This window comes from Mastigoproctus giganteus, chromosome 5 (assembly GCF_048544385.1).
Source record: "Mastigoproctus giganteus isolate SK-2022 chromosome 5, ASM4854438v1, whole genome shotgun sequence".
Lineage (NCBI taxonomy): Eukaryota > Metazoa > Arthropoda > Arachnida > Uropygi > Thelyphonidae > Mastigoproctus > Mastigoproctus giganteus.
Genome location: NC_143579.1, coordinates 181,660,489 through 181,676,771, shown reverse-complemented (window position 1 = coordinate 181,676,771; position 16,283 = coordinate 181,660,489). Strand labels below are relative to the sequence as shown.

The 16,283-nt window shown below is 37.9% G+C and overlaps 1 protein-coding gene across 1 annotated transcript in view; it reads right to left on the bottom strand.

Annotated features, from left to right (window-relative positions):
- Positions 1 to 16,283, bottom strand: part of LOC150085895 (immunomodulatory peroxidase-like) — a 312,395-nt gene that overhangs the window by 252,089 nt on the left and 44,023 nt on the right. Inside the window, exons 4-5 of the mRNA XM_090374732.1 lie at positions 14,406 to 14,686; positions 3,348 to 3,566 (exon numbers count right to left, since the gene is read on the bottom strand). Coding sequence (XP_090230858.1) covers positions 3,348 to 3,566; positions 14,406 to 14,686 — 500 coding nt within the window. The remainder of the gene's footprint in view (positions 1 to 3,347; positions 3,567 to 14,405; positions 14,687 to 16,283) is intronic.

Here is a 16,283-nt window from a genome sequence, read left to right as displayed (position 1 = left end):
AGATGTTTGACACGCTCTTTTAATATATCCCAGCGTATCAGAGAACTTGCAAAAATATTATACATGCTTTGTAAAGTCCCAAAAAATGAATTTGCAAGAGAAGATAATTTTTAAATGTCTCCAAGAACTAAATTCAAATTATGACTTCCGCAGGGCATATATACTGTGCTTTGGAATTCTTTTGCAGGATAAGTGCTTTGGTCAAACCAGTATTATTAACTTAAAATTTTCTACAAGAATACCGGACAATCCTAATCATACAGCCAATATGCTTGATCTTTTTCTCACAAACAACCCTTCTAAGTACAAGGTCGAAGTGAGAGGTCCTTTAGGCACTTCAGATCACAACTTGGTGATTGTCTCTTCTCCAATAGAACCTTTATCTCATGGCTATTCCCAACCTCGTGTTGTTTAGCATTACAAGAATGCAAAATGGGATGACCTGCGAGACTTCTTTTCTTCTTTTCCTTGGTCGGATTACTGTTTCAAAACTTCTGATGTCAACGTTTGCTCAGATCGTGTCAGTGAAATTATTCTTGCAGGAATGGAATCCTTTATCCCACACTCCACTTTAAAATCTCGTCCTTTATCTAAACCTTGGTTTTCCAATAAATGTGCTAAGGCTGTCCAAGAGAAGAATGTTGCATATCGTAATTGGCTTGTTTCTAATTCTTCAGTTTCATTTTCTGCCTACACCAAAGCTCGCAACAATTGTAAAGCAGTTATTAATCAGTCCAAACTAGAGTTTGAACAGGCTAAGAGTAGAAAACTTGCTTCTTGCCCTAATGCTAGCCGAGCATTCTGGTCTCTTGCCAATGCTATTGGCCGCAACTTTTGCCCATCTCTGCTCCCACCTCTGTCCAAACCAGATGGTTCTGTTGTCACTTCAGCCAAGGATAAAGCTGACCTGCTAGCATCCCATTTTTCTTCCAGCTCGTGTATTAATGATCTTGGTAAAACACCTCCCACCATTCCTAACACGCTCCATTCAATGCCTCCTGTGGTCTTCCGTCAAAAGGATATCAGAAGGATTTTGATGAATCTTGATGCTAAGAAAGCTCCAGGTCCTGATGGTATTTCTCCACTTGTTCTCAAAACCTGTGCACCTGAACTTACTCCTATTCTTTGCCGCCTTTTTTCACTTTCTTATTCCAATGGTGTTTTTCCTTCTGCTTTGGAAATTTGCTCATATCCAGCCAGTTCCTAAAAAGGGTGACAAATCCCTCCCATCCAATTATCGTCCCATTGCAATTACTTCTACTCTTTCTAAAGTAATGGAGAAATCAATTAACCGCCAACTCTTAAACTACCTAGAAACCTTCCGTCTGATCAACGATCGCCAGTATGGATTCCGTCAGTGTCGATCCACTGATGATATTCTGGCTTATGTTACCCATTTATGGACTAATTCAATGGAAAGGTTTGGTGAAACACAAGTAGTTGCTCTTGACATCTCAAAGGCTTTCGATCGTGTTTGGCATAAAGATCTGCTAAACAAGCTTCCATCTTATGGTTTGCAAACTGTTTTTAGTAATTGGTTATCCAGTTTTCTCTCTGATCGCTCACTGAGGGTGATGGTAGATGGCTCTCTGTCTTCTAACTTCTCCACTAATGCCGGTGTCCCCCAAGGTTGTTCTTTCCCCCACTCTTTTCCCCTTGTATATCAATGACCTTCTTCCATTGACTGGAAATCCTATCCATAGTTTTGCCGATGATAGCACATTGCATTCAACTTTCCATTTTGAGAAACCTTGTCCTGCTCAATCAGCTTCAACTTCTCGAAAATCTGCTGCCAATTCCTTAAATGCCGATCTTCAGGTAATTCTCCAGTGGGGCAAAGACAACTTAGTTGATTTCAATCCTTCTAAAACTCAGTCTTGTCTTATATCTCGCAAAAACGGATTCTTCTGCTCCTATGCTTATCTTTAGTGACACTCCGATTTCTAGGCAAAATGATATATCTCTTTTGGGGATTACCCTGACTTCTAATCTCTCTTGGCACAAGCACATTACAAATATTGCTTCCTCTGCATCTAAAAAACTTGGTTTTCCCTTTCGCTCTCGGCGTTACTTTTCTTCCAAACAGCTGCTCACTCTGTATAAATCGCAAATCCGCCCTGCATGGAATATTGTTCCCACATCTGGGGTGGTGCCCCCAAAACCTCTCTCAGGCTTCTTGATTCCATTCAGAAGAGGGCAGTTAGGTTAATTAATGATTCATCTCTAACAGAGTCTCTCCACCCGCTCTCTCATAGACGTACTGTTTCTGCTACATGCCTCTTCTAGATACTTCCATGGGCACTGTTCTTCTGAATTGGCTTCTATAATTCCCGCTCTCTCTTTCAAAACAGTCCGAACACGTGCCGCCACCAGCCAACATCCATTTACTGTCCAACTTCAAACCCACAGAACCAACTTTTCATCTTCCTCATATATTCATTCAACTGCCGTTTTCTGGGACAACCTTCCTTCATACGTATTTCCTGAAAATTACAATCTACAGAAGTTCAAGTCCAATGTCAACAAATATCTTCTTTCGTCTGCTTAACCTCCAACCCAAGCACGGTACTAAGTACTAGAGGTTCTAATACCTCTCGTGTTTGGGGTTCAGATAAAAAAAAAAAAAAAAAAAAAAAAAACATATAATCGTACGTCTGAGCGACTTGTAAGGAGAGATATTTGAAAGAAAATATATTTTTCCGTCTTCTTTGGAGAATTCTTGGCGGGCTTTCAGATAATGATAATAACACGATTATTGACATTTTATTTCTTATGTATATTAATATTATGGCGATGTCGCTAGATTTTGCGACAGTATTAAAACAAAAAAAAAAATGAAACCATTTTTATTTTGCAAAATCAGTCAGCGGCGCGGGGCCTTCAGAAACGCGGGGCCTTGTGCGCTCGCACCGTTCGCACCCCCCTCGAGCCGGCTCTGACCCTGGGTGTTCAAAGCCCATACTCACCATATGTGAGCCCCTGGGGTAAGACAGACCTTATCGAACAGAATAAAGCCATTGAGAACTTGAGAGAATACTCCAATAAAAACAGAGCGTCAATCTAACTGGCCATAAGTTTATTTCTCTCAATTAACTTAAAATATATTAAGTAATTTTAACACATCCTGATTTAATTGTTTAAATATTATTATTATATTTTTGAGTATTATTTTATGCATGTATTATATTTAAGAAATTCTTAGTGATGCCTTATATAGTTTCTTCGTCTTTAAGTATTTAGTCATGTAATGATTGGATAAGGATAAACCTTTTTTTCCAATAAAGATGATTTATTTATTTCTGCTTCACTGAAAATATTTTATTGAAAGTGCAACTGCATTTCCATACCTCCCAGAACGACTCCCTGCGATGTACGCTGTCTCTCCATATAAGTGGGTGTAAGCGCCACGTCATGCGCTAAAAATTGGCCCCAAGCCATGGCGAAATGAGTATACGATGGCAGGAGTGTGGATGCTGTTTCGAACTCATCACCTGACACAAACGTAGTTAGTCTCCGCACATTGGGTAACGGCTTTCCATTGGATCTGTGGCGAGGTTTATCCACCCCTAAACAGAGAAATATAATTAATATACTTTTCTCAACTACGTCTCTCTGTCATTTTGCTTACATGTGATACTTTCCTACTCATAAGTTATACCGTATTTTCCGAACTACAAGACACACTGTTTTTTTTTTTTTTTTAATTTTGCCTAAAATTCTCTTGCGTCTTATGGTCTGAAGGTCTATTAGGTGCATACAGTAGCATAAAGTTTTTTTTTTTTTTTTTTTTTGTTCGGTTAGTATGTTCCAATAGAATTAATCCAATGTTGCCAAGAAAAAGATCAATAAAACCTTTCATGTCTTTCAAGAAATATGGAATCGGCAAAGTCCTTGATGGCACTAAAGACGACGAACTCTTAAAAGAAACTAAAAATTCAGACCACCAAAACAGCGTGAATGTACCGAGTTTTTCAGATTCTACAGGTAAATTCATTCTGAACTGACATTTAATTTAGGAAGCACTTGTGAATTTGAATTTCAGACATATGCAGTAAAATATTTATTTTCCAAAAATTCGCCTTATAATCCGAAAAAATATGATAATTATATTATTTTACTTTCTCAATTTTTTTATTGCTTAGATATGCGTTCCAGTTTGCAGAAAATTCACAGAAAATAAATCACAGAATGACAATAGAATAACAACTCATTCATAAATCAGTTCACTGAAAACAATCCAGTTTGTTGAAATTAAAATCACCCAAACATTCAGTGAAACAAAACATTTCTCAAACGTAGATAATAAGCAGGGAGAGGGAGGGCAAGAATTTTGGAGAAATGGACGGAATTCCTGCTAAGGTAACTGAATTTAGTCACGGGCCATCGTATTTTGTGTCTGTATATCGTAGGTATACATTAACTCAGCTACGATGTGAAAAACACCACATGAAAGTTTCCGTCTTCTCGAGAATTATTTCTAAAACAAAGCTTTTTCCACAAGGAGTATCAGAGAAGCAACGCTATCCACTGTGTTACTCATAACCTGTTTTTTGCTTATTACCTACAACTTTGCGTAATAAGCACAGACCCGATTACAGATTTTTTGATGTTAAAAACGTTTTTACTGGCATTATTCCAAAAATTTTGTAACGAAAAACCGTCATGCGAAAATCGTTACGAAAATTTATTCCAGTGTAATTTATCTTCTACTGGACAAAATTTAATGACACGTTGCACGGAGCTTCATCTTAGCTCTATACTAGAGGAAAAGCTTTCAAACCTCTGAAAATTGCACTAGTTTTTTCAGGATAATGGAAAATATGAACCTGTGATCAAGGAAATTTTCTAATGTAATAAACAGGATAATGTGGACTTATAGCATATCGTTGGAAAGCTAAGGAATTTAGAGACAGAAATATTAAGGTTTTAAGATACAAATAACTTTCGGAAACTGGGAAATGCGTTAATTCGAAAGCGCATCTGGTTTCAAGTCACTTGGCGTTTTCAGATTAATTGTAAAGAAAAAAATTACATTCAAACTCTGAGCTGGAAATGAGTTCTGCACATTTATGAAAAACCAATTCAAATAATTTTGAAGGGATTTGCGTTACCTTTTCAAAAGAGCACGTGAAAATACAGTTATGCATCATATACCTCCCACCTGAGCACACAAAGGAGACAAGAAACGAACTCTATGCTTGGCTTGCTGCAAATCTAAAGCCATCAGTCGACACAATAATAGCGGGAGATTTTAATTTGCCTCTTCCGAAACACAGGGAGGCCAAGAAAGAGCTGGATGCGACATTGGGTGCATTGCACTTAACGCAGCTTCCGACACCAGTGACAAGGGGAATGCAGCAACTTGACCTGTTGTATCATAGTTCCTTAGACATAAGGCTAGCGCAAAACTGCATAAAATTTAAGTCGGACCACAATCCCATTGAAATAGAAGCAGCACTGAAGATACACAAATACATGCAGGGTAACCACACGAACTGGGAAAAGCAAAGGAAGTATCTTTTCTCCGTGAAGTATATTAATGCAGAGGTCATTCTCAGTCACCTGACTAGTTACAACTGGAATGACCTGCAAGAAAAGCCAGTAGACGAAGCTTTAGAAATGATCACTAAAAAGCTATACCAAACAGTATTGGAAGGAGCAGCAAAAGAAATCAAAATATCTGAGAGAACAAAAGAATGGTTTAACCCACAACTGAAAGCAAGTTTCCTCAGGAAGCAAAAACTGTATAGATAATGGCAAAGAACGGGTCATCCTTTCGATCACATTCGTTATAAGAAAGAAAGAGCACATTTCATGAAAGCAAAACGACAGGCACACTGCAGTGTTGTTCATAATAAACTAAAAAGAGCAAAAAGAATTACTAGCAATAGAAATAGCACAGAGAATATGACCGAATGCATTTTCAAGGAATGGGCTAATAACACTTTTAGTAACCTGCATGGACTGAATCAAATTGAGAACACTGATAATGGTAACAAAATTTTTGAATTCCTGAAAGATTTAACCAAGCGAAACCATTGGGCAATAGAGGAACCAACAAGACCTCCTTTGAGTGAAATACAAATCACCAAAGAGAGCGTAATGAAAGCAATCAACGATCTGCCCAATAAGGCCACTGTTGGACCAGACAAATTTCCAATGTTCATCCTTAAAATAAGTAGCCCATTTATAATAGATCTATTACTGCACATCTATCAGGAAATCATTAGGTCAGGAGCTTTCCCGCAAGCCTGGAAAAATTACATTGTAACCCCAATACCAAAGATTAAACACCCAAAATTGGCTAAGGATTACAGACCAATTTCTGTCAGTTGCACCCTACAGAAGGTATTCGAAAAAGCACTGCTTCCCACCATCAATCAACACTGCTTCAGCCATAGACCACCACATTTGCACTCAGTCATTTCGGGTAGATCAACAATAACAAACTTACTGGAAACCCTTTTTCGCGTGCAGAAAGCACTAAATGAGAAAAAGCAAATCGATATTATTTTTTTGGATATCTCCGCAGCCTACGACAACGTCTCAATTCCAGCGCTCATTGCGATTTTAAAGAATTATTTTAATGTAAGAGGAAATTTGTTAACTATAATAACCAGCCTGCTAGAACATAGAAAACTTATTGTTAAGCACCAAAAGCTACAATCTTGCTTTACCATCTCGCGAGGAGTGCCACAAGGGGGAGTTCTTTCGGCTACTCTCTTCGCGGCCGCCCTGGAGCCGTTTCTTGCACGGTACTACAATTTTATAACATATGCTGACGATGTAAAATTCTTCATCACTTCCAAAGACCATGAATCAGCAGAAGGTATTTGTCAGATGGCAAATAGCACAATCAGAGAATTTGAGAGCTACCTGGATTGCATCGGGCTCCGTATTAATGCGCAGAAGTCTGCCCAAATGACCATAACTTGCAAGCAGAATAAAAATGACATCTCGATCTCTGTGAACGGGTCTAATGTGGTAAAAGTGCACTCTCACCTGGACCTGGGTCTTAAGTGGGATGACAGACTCACCTTTGCTCAACACTTCGCCCATATGAAGACAAAAATATTCGCCGCTTTATGGGCTACCAGACAGGAACTGGTAGGAATTAGGGATCCTCAGCTAGCGACCAAGTACATTTTAATGTGTGTCCTGCCAATTGCAATGTATGCCTCGCAAATCTGGTCTTCAGCTCCAGATTCACATTATAAGTCCGTCCTTGGGATCGAGTACTGGTTCTTGCGATGGCTTAACAGAGTTGCTGGCCACCCTTTTACTATCTCAAGGGCCATTCTCTACTCAAACCTTAACATCACACCCTGGATGCAGCGGACAATTAACAGGAACATACACACTCTCGCACAAATGCTCACAGGCAGAGTGGATGCCCCAGTCCTGGATAATATTCTAGTCAAACCGCGTGCCACTGCTAGACGTTGCGGAGAAGTAAATAATCCACTGCGTTCAGTCCTGAACAATCTTAGTAGCCTGCAAAGATTCTTCCCATCAAATGCAGCGAAAATATTTAACTCACTACACATAGATGCCGAAAAACTGTGTGAGGATGCAACATACCGGAAAGAGATCTTCCAGGATTCGTACAGACTTACCGAAATATGAATCGGCTGCAAAGTACCAAAGAATTTAGAGTAAAAGAGAAACTTTCTGCTTTAAGAACAATAATAATTTGTTGACTGTAAAAATATACCTTCTGTAACAGTTATGTTAATATGTTATTTATAGATGGAATTATTAGTGAATTGTAAATATATCAGTTGTATAATGTATGTACAGAATCATCAATGTGTAAATACTATATATATTAAACATAAAATGTGTATATAATATTTCGGGACGAGACTACGTGTTCAGTATATGTAACCCACTGCACGTAGTATCTCGTACCCTGATATGTACTTAGCACCCTCCTGGCACTTTGCCGTCCCGGGGTGGTTTCCTTATGGAAATAAACGGATAATAATAAAAAAAAATAATAATTCTACAACTTGGACATGTCATCAGATCTTTCGATAAATACTACACGTAATGGAACAACTATAGATGGTGTATTTAGTCGTGAACTGAAATCTCTTCACTGTAAAAATTATATATCATACTTTAGTCATCACAGACGAATATTTTCAGTAATTGATTATTAATAAAATAAAAACATTGTTATATTATTATCCATGAATTTTATTAATATCTGAAAATTAAAACGTTTTTAACGCGTGCCGATGACTTAAAGGTAAATCACGTTAAATATGCTAGTGGCAGGACACATTATGTACCTGGTCCAGAATTTTTTTGTTGTTGTTCGGATGGGTGATGCTAGTATATTGTTAGGGGGGGATGAATAGTGCCACTGTTACTGGGGCTTTGTCACGTGTCCACTGTTGGAGGGTTCTCTGGACGCCTTTGTGATGCTAAATGAAGATAAGGAGTTCAGGTGCTCCTAATATTTTTCACTATCGGCACTTAAGTTCTGAACATTCCTCTAGCTTAATATATCCGTCTAGTGGTAAAATAGGACAATAATGTCATATATCCTGAATATTTTAAAAGGGGTGGGAGATCATCCCACCAATAAAATATCGCGATCTGGATTAGCGTTGTGTTACATTAGAAACTTCAGTTATGCAAATTAGCTTAAAATCTCTGACGCCACAAAAACTTTCTTGATTCTACAATTGGTTTTTTCCCTCTGGTGTAAATGGAGTGTTAGCAGAGAGACAATTATTTCAAACAAACATTTAATATAACAGATCAATAAACAAACATACATCACACCTTCCATCCAAGAAGATTAAAAAGATTAAAGACATGAGCATTCTAATATAACATATGCAACATTTACGAGAATAAGTCAACATAATAATTAGTTATAAGTGGTCACTCGTTTGAGCCCATATTATAGTATTTTCACATAAGTAGCCATTGTCATTGCTTTACATTGAAAGCGCGTTATTGGAAATATCAATTCATTAGCAATATCTATTAAGTTATCAGAATACTTGTTTTTTTTTTTTTTATGTGAACCTCAAACACGAGAGGTATTAGAACCTATAGTACTTAGTAACGTGCTTGGGTTGGAGGTTGAGAAGACGAAAGAAGATATTTGTTGACATTGGACTTGAACTTCTGTAGATTGTAATTTTCAGGAAATACGTATGAAGGAAGGTTGTTTCAGAAAATGGCAGTTGAATGAATAAATGAGGAAAATGAAAAGTTGGTTCTGTGGGTTTGAAGTTGGACAGTAAATGGATGTTGGCTGGTGGCGGCACGTGTTCGGACTGTTTTGAAACTGAGAGCGGGAATTATAGAAGTCAATTCAGCAGAACAGTTCCCATGGAAGTATCTGTAGAAGTGGCATACAGCAGAAACAGTACGTCTATGAGAAAGCGAGTGGAGAGACTGTTAGAGATGAATCATTAATTAACCTAACTGCCTTCTTCTGAATGGAATCAAGAAGCCTGAGAGAAGTTTTGGGGGCACCACCCCAGATGTAGGAACAATATTCCATGGCAGGGCGGATTTGCGATTTATACAGAGTGAGCAGCTGTTTGGAAGAAAAGTAACACCGAGAGAGAAAGAGAAAACCAAGTTTTTTAGATGCAGAGGAAGCAATATTTGTAATGTGCTTGTGCCAACAGAGATTAGAAGTCAGGGTAATCCCCAAAAGAGATATATCATTTTGCCTAGAAATCGGAGTGTCACCAAAGATAAGCATAGGAGCAGAAGAATCCTTTTTGCAAGATAAAAGAAAAGACTGAGTTTTAGAAAGGTTGAAATCAACTAAGTTGTCTTTGCCCCACTGGAGAATTGCCTGAAGATCGGCATTTAAGGAATTGGTAGCAGATTTTCGAGAAGTTGAAGCTGATTGAGCAGGACAAGGTTTCTCAAAATGGAAAGTGGGATGCAACGTGCTATCATCGGCAAAACTACGGATAGGATTTCCAGTCAATGGAAGAAGGTCATTAATATACAAGAGGAAAAGAGTGGGGGGAAAGAACTGAACCTTGGGGGACACTGGCATTAGTGGAGAAGTTAGAAGACAGAGAGCCATCTACCATCACCCTCAGTGAGCGATCAGAGAGAAAACTGGATAACCAATTACTAAAAACAGTTGGCAAACCATAAGATGGAAGCTTGTTTAGCAGATCTTTATGCCAAACACGATCAAAAGCTTTTGAGATGTCAAGAGTAACTACTTGTGTTTCACCGAACCTTGCCATTGAATTAGTCCATAAATGGGTAACATAAGCCAGAATATCACCAGTGGATCGACACTGACGGAATCCATACTGGCGATCGTTGATCAGACGGAAGGTTTCTAGGTAGTTTAAGAGTTGACGGTTAATTGATTTCTCCATTACTTTAGAAATAGTAGAAGTAATTGCAATGGGACGATAATTGGATGGGAGGGATTTGTAACCCTTTTTAGGAACTGGCTGGATATGAGCAAATTTCCAAGCAGAAGGAATAACACCTTTGGAATAAGGAAGTGAAAAAAGGCGGCAAAGAATAGGAGTAAGTTCAGGAGCACAGGTTTTGAGAACAAGTGGAGAAATTCCATCAGGACCTGGAGCTTTCTTAGCATCCAGATTCATCAAAATCCTTCTGATATCCTTTTGACGGAAGACCACAGGAGGCATTGAATGGAGCGTGCTGGGAATGGTGGGATGTGTTTTACCAAGATTGGATGGCACGTGATGGAAAAGGAATGATCACAATGTCCCCCCATCTCTCTCTCTCAATCTGTAACCGGCCCTGTCCGGTGAATACCCGAAGTAGCAAACGCATTTCCATATTTGGCACAATTGCTGATACCCATACGCATGAATATCACTAAAGTCATGTGATTTATGTACAAGCTAGTAGCGTGAGGCTTCCTCTGTTTATAATATAAGTTATTTTAAGGAGCAGGTTAGTAGAACTTTGTGAGAGTTTTACTTCTATGCTTCGTTATAATGGAGTTGATAATTGAATATTACAAAAGATTCTGTAGAAATCCTTAGTAAGTGGGTATAATAAAGGAATACCATAGGCTTCTGTGTCGCCTGATAATTTATATGCATCCCATCCATCTTTTTTTTCTATGGCACGAGTCTCATTAGTTCATCTGACATCCATTTCTACCTAAACCTAGAACAGTATATCTTAGTTGGCATGAAAAGCCTAGTAGCTTCCAAGATTAATTCCTTGAATGCCTCCCAGTTAGAATTTGCTGTTGGTAACATTATCAGTTGGTCCCACTGTATAGAATTTAAAAAAATCTCTGAGACCACTGTAGTTATCTTTACGAAAGCACAAACCCTTCCCTTTACCCTAAATCCCACATTAGTACACTGTGATCACTGTCAACTAGTGTTTCCTTTATCTGTAAATTCTTAATGCACGAATAATCACTGCTGATAATCATATCAAGAGAATTATAGAAGATGTAACTGAAGATAGGCCAAGTGACCCAGTACCGATGAGATAACAGAAGTAAGAAGCTGTTCAGAAAAGTGAGGACCATCCTCAAGAACAACAACCACAGCACACATGAGACCAATCAGAGAATCGAAGAATACCTTAACACTCTCAATCAGAAACTTCTGGCACTCAGCAAGAGATTTTGCCGTTTTTAGGCACTCAGTAAATACAGACAACAGGACATTTGATGAAAAGCAGAACCTTCTACACGAAAACTGGACAAGGGGAGAAGGCAATAGACTCCTCCCCCCAAGCAGAATGCACTCGAGGAGTTGCTCATGGGCAACCTGTAGACCATTGACGTTTAGCCATAATGCCTGCCTCCCCTGGATATGCTTTGAATGCAGGAAAACAAGGACGGATGATAGAATGGGAGATTTGGGAGGAAGGGGTATAACAGTTGATAGTAACTCCCAGAAGTGGTGAATTGCAGGGATAGATAACAGCCACAACTATTGGTACAAGAAATTCACCTGCAAACGAAGGCACAATGATAAGCAGTTCACCCAAATGATAAGGCATCCTGACAGTCCCAAAAGCTCTGATTTGGCACAACTGCTGATACCCATACGCGTGAATATCACTAAAGGCATGTGATTTATGTCTAAGCTAGTAGCTGTTGTTGTTATTTGGTTTTTTAGGAGCATTATCAACTAAGGCCATATTGCTCCGGGGATGTGCGGTGGTCATTCCCTGACCTTTCCGCATCCTCCGTATTTGGTGGTCACGGGCTCGAACCCCGGTCTAATCAAGAAGCGTGTGCTACGCACTGCTACTCCAGCCCACCTGGCTACGGAGGCGCCTAACCCAAACTAGTAGCGTAAGGTTTCTCTGTTTATAATATAGGTTATTTTAAGGAGCAGGTCAGTAGAACTTGGTGAGAGTTTTGCTTCTATGCTTCGTTATAGTGGAGTTGATAATTGAATATTACAAATAAAAGATTCTGTAGAAATCCTTAGTAAGTGAGCATAACAAAGGAATAGGGGAGTACTAAAAGAAGATTAACTTTGTAATAAAAATATGTAAATTAGGGGGGGGTTAGAAGCAATAAAAACAGGACAATATTTGTAACTCGACAAACATACCTGCCGTGAGAGGATGGTATGTTCATGCTGAAAACTGTAGCAGATTTTTTTATTAAAAAAAACGAAAAAAAAAAAAAACGTTTAAAATGCAGATGTGGGTTGTTCCACGATTTATGACGGGCAAGAATAGTAAATCTGGGTTTATTTCAGATGTCGGCAACCACGGCGCCGCTGAAAAACAAGGCACAGAGAATGCCAGAATAGCAGCATAAGTCGATTTCATTGAGTATTCCAAAAAAAGGGAGGAAAAATCATACAAAGACAGAAAGCATGCCAGATTAATTTCGGAGTGACCTTCCTAAATGCGTTTCAAAAACCTCCGCTCACCATAAGTGCACTTTTTTTTTAAATAACAGCATATAGTTTCTTTATACATAAAAAAAAAAAAAACAACTTCATAAGCACGTGTGCAAACCAAATCTGTATCAACTGTCTGCAACCTATGAACATTCTTCAAGCAATAACTGTGGTATTAGCCGCGCTACCTTTATTGATCTCTATGAATCCCTGATAGCATTCTAGTCTATGGCGTTCGGTCCTACGACTCTAATAGGAAGAGTGCACTAGTGTTGCTTGAACCTATCCAGCACAACGTCTTCAGATTGCTTTGGGAGTCTTTAAAATTTATCCAGCTGAAAGTGTGTGCAGAAGTTCAAAGCCTGAAGCAACCAAAGTTATTACCGAGGTACAGTAGTACACGCATTCGAGCTGACCATAGTTCGAGTCCATGTGATCGCTCAATACAGTAATATTCTAGTATTCTGCTCTTGTACCTTTGACCCTATGTGGCTTCCCGGAGTACAAAGAGAAATTTATTTATTTATTCTTTATGTGCCACTATTACATCTCAGAAGGAAAATGTTATTAGTAAACTATGCAGCCAAAATTTGAAGCCTGCCAACATTCTATTTGGCTACACCACGGAATTATACAGGAATAAACCTTGTGCCAACAAATCGGAAAGTATTAGAATTCATAAGATCACTTTAAACTGGAATTTACAGATTAATAAAATCTATTAAGGTGTGGGCCCTTCCGACTTTCCATGGGCTATAACTTCGGTCAAATGTGTTAGATATTTCAATCACCACGGAAGATTTTTTCTGGTGAGAAACAACTTCATGTTTCCCATAATCTCAAAATTATTCCTCCATCCCCGAAAATGGATAAGAAAATATTCCATTCGTATGCCCACGTTTAACATTAGAAAAAGTGAATTATTGTGCGAAATATTTTTGAAAATATCATTATGGAAATTCCTTTTCAAATCAGTTTTTCAGGGATAGTGGATATGTCCACTATCCACTATACCTTGTTGGGTATTTGATTAAATATTTTGTTTTCAGTTTCGAGTGTTTAAGTTGAGAGAAAAAAAAAAAAAAACACGAACATATTTTCTTGGATATTTATTTTTTCTCCCCGAATATTCTTTTTATAGATTCTGGTTAGTTCGCGTTAAGAATGAACATTTTCTTAAGAACTCACACTAAAAAGAGTGAATATTATGTCTGCACGGGCAGCGTGGATACTTCAGCATATTCTTTAAGTTAATTAAATCCTGTACTCGTTTTTTTTTTTTTTTTTTTTTAATTTACTGTATTTGCAAATGGGGTCGCATTTTAATTGGATAATTCTGAATAAGAAATACAGTATCTACTAAAGAAGAAAAAAATTTACCCTAGATTATTTGACAGCCGATTTGAAATGCTTTACTATAGGGAACAAAAAAGCATGCGTTAAAACTGTAACACATGCCGTTACAACTGTTTCTGATCTATAATACAAAGCATTTCTATTCAGAATCACAAACCAATAATCTCTTTAAATAAAACTCACCATTTTGGTAGTGGGGAGATAGCCAACGGAGGTAGGCAACGTTTGTTTTTCCCCAACATGGGTTCTGTATATTATTGCAAGAGCCATCAATGTATCTGTACTTCGCAGAGATATTGTAAGCAATTTTTTCTGTAGGCGGAGGTGGCAAATGGATTCCATATTCCTTTAGTATCGAAGTTACATCTTTCAATCCTAAAGTCTGAAGTTTAAATTTTGTGACACCTTTGTCTCCAAGCAACCGAGAAATGAGACTCGACCTGATTCCTGGTAACCTGGAACGCCTGTATAGCAATATCTAATATTTGTACATTGGTATAAAATATGTATTTTTTTATTTCAAATAATATAGGAAGATTTCCAATGACAATGCGTGAAGATAAGTAGAAAAACAAATAATGAAGTTAACCAGAGTACTGTAAAGTGTTAAAAAATATCAAATGTAGAAATATCAAAATAAAAGTAATACTAAATGTACTTAAAAATAAAAAACAGTCAAATACACAATGCACAAGTATACGAATAAAACAGTAATAAATAAAAAATATAAGTAACCACAATACATAAAAAATAGGTGAATATAAAAGTTGAGAATAAAGTGGAGAATAAATTACAATCATTTAAGAAGATAAATATTAATTAATTAAATAGTTACAACCAATATAAGAATCTAATATTGGTTGTAACTGTTTTTTTAAAGGGGGGGGGGGGAGACTGAGCGACCAAAATCTGTGTGAAACTGTAAATGGAATAATAGTTTTTTTTTTTTCTGGTATTTTGGCAAGGGACACGAAAATTTAAGAATAAAATGAGATCGTAGAAGAATACCTTGTTATTAAGGAGTTTATATGAAAAAAGAAGGCCAACGGTTATTTTTTGAAAAAGGAAGTCTAAGCGGTACCTATTTAGTATTCTTCATAACCATCTTTATCAAAGCGAATCTCTCCATCTAGTCTGAGCATTTGCTTGATAGCCTCGCGTTGGATTTTTCAATTAAAACTGTGATACGTTTGAAATTAGGAGACCAAAAAATGGCAGCATAATCAAGTATAGGTAGCAATAATGCCATGAACAAGTTTCTGTAAAGGAAGAAAGTGCCCAAAGAGATAGTGTTTTTTCAAATAGGCCTAACATATGAAAATCTCTATCGGTGATATGTGCAGAGAAACTGCCGTTATATGTGAAGAGTACTCCAAGGTCTTTTTATAAGAGCCTAAAAGAGCTAAGAGCTCTAGCAAAAATAATGCGACTGAGAGAATAGTCCTATTTCGAAAAGCGGGTGTGGGGAACGCAAACGGATGTCAATCAGTATTCAGAAATGTTGACGGAAAAGTTATTATTAAGAGCCCAAGAATCAAAAATATCTAAAGATTCTTGTAATGGCTGAAAGTGAGTTAATTTGCTCACCACCCTATAAAATTTAAAATCTTCGGCGTAAGCTAAGAAACACACGTCAGAGTTCATGGTGTTTTTACTGGGAGTACTTTTAGTTATAATTCTAAAAATCCAAAACTGTTTTTACCTATCACGTAATCGCTAATAAAATAACCACACTGCAGGGAGCTACAAGCTCCACATCCTCTCTTCAATACGGTTTTGGGCAAGGGCTTGGATGCAAAGGCGGTTTATTAGAACTTCACCACCTTATTGAAAGCTCCACTTCCAAGTACGTTATGACGATCTTTATTGACTTTGAGGGCACTTTGCCCGCCATAGCCGAGTGGCCAAGCGCTGTTTGTTGTTTGTTTGTTATTTGGTTTTTAGGAGCACTAGCAACTAAGGCCATATTGCTCCGGGGATATGCGGATCATTCCCTGACCTTTCCGCATCCTCCGTATTTGGTGGTGACGGGCTCGAACCCCGGTTTAATCAAGAAGCGTG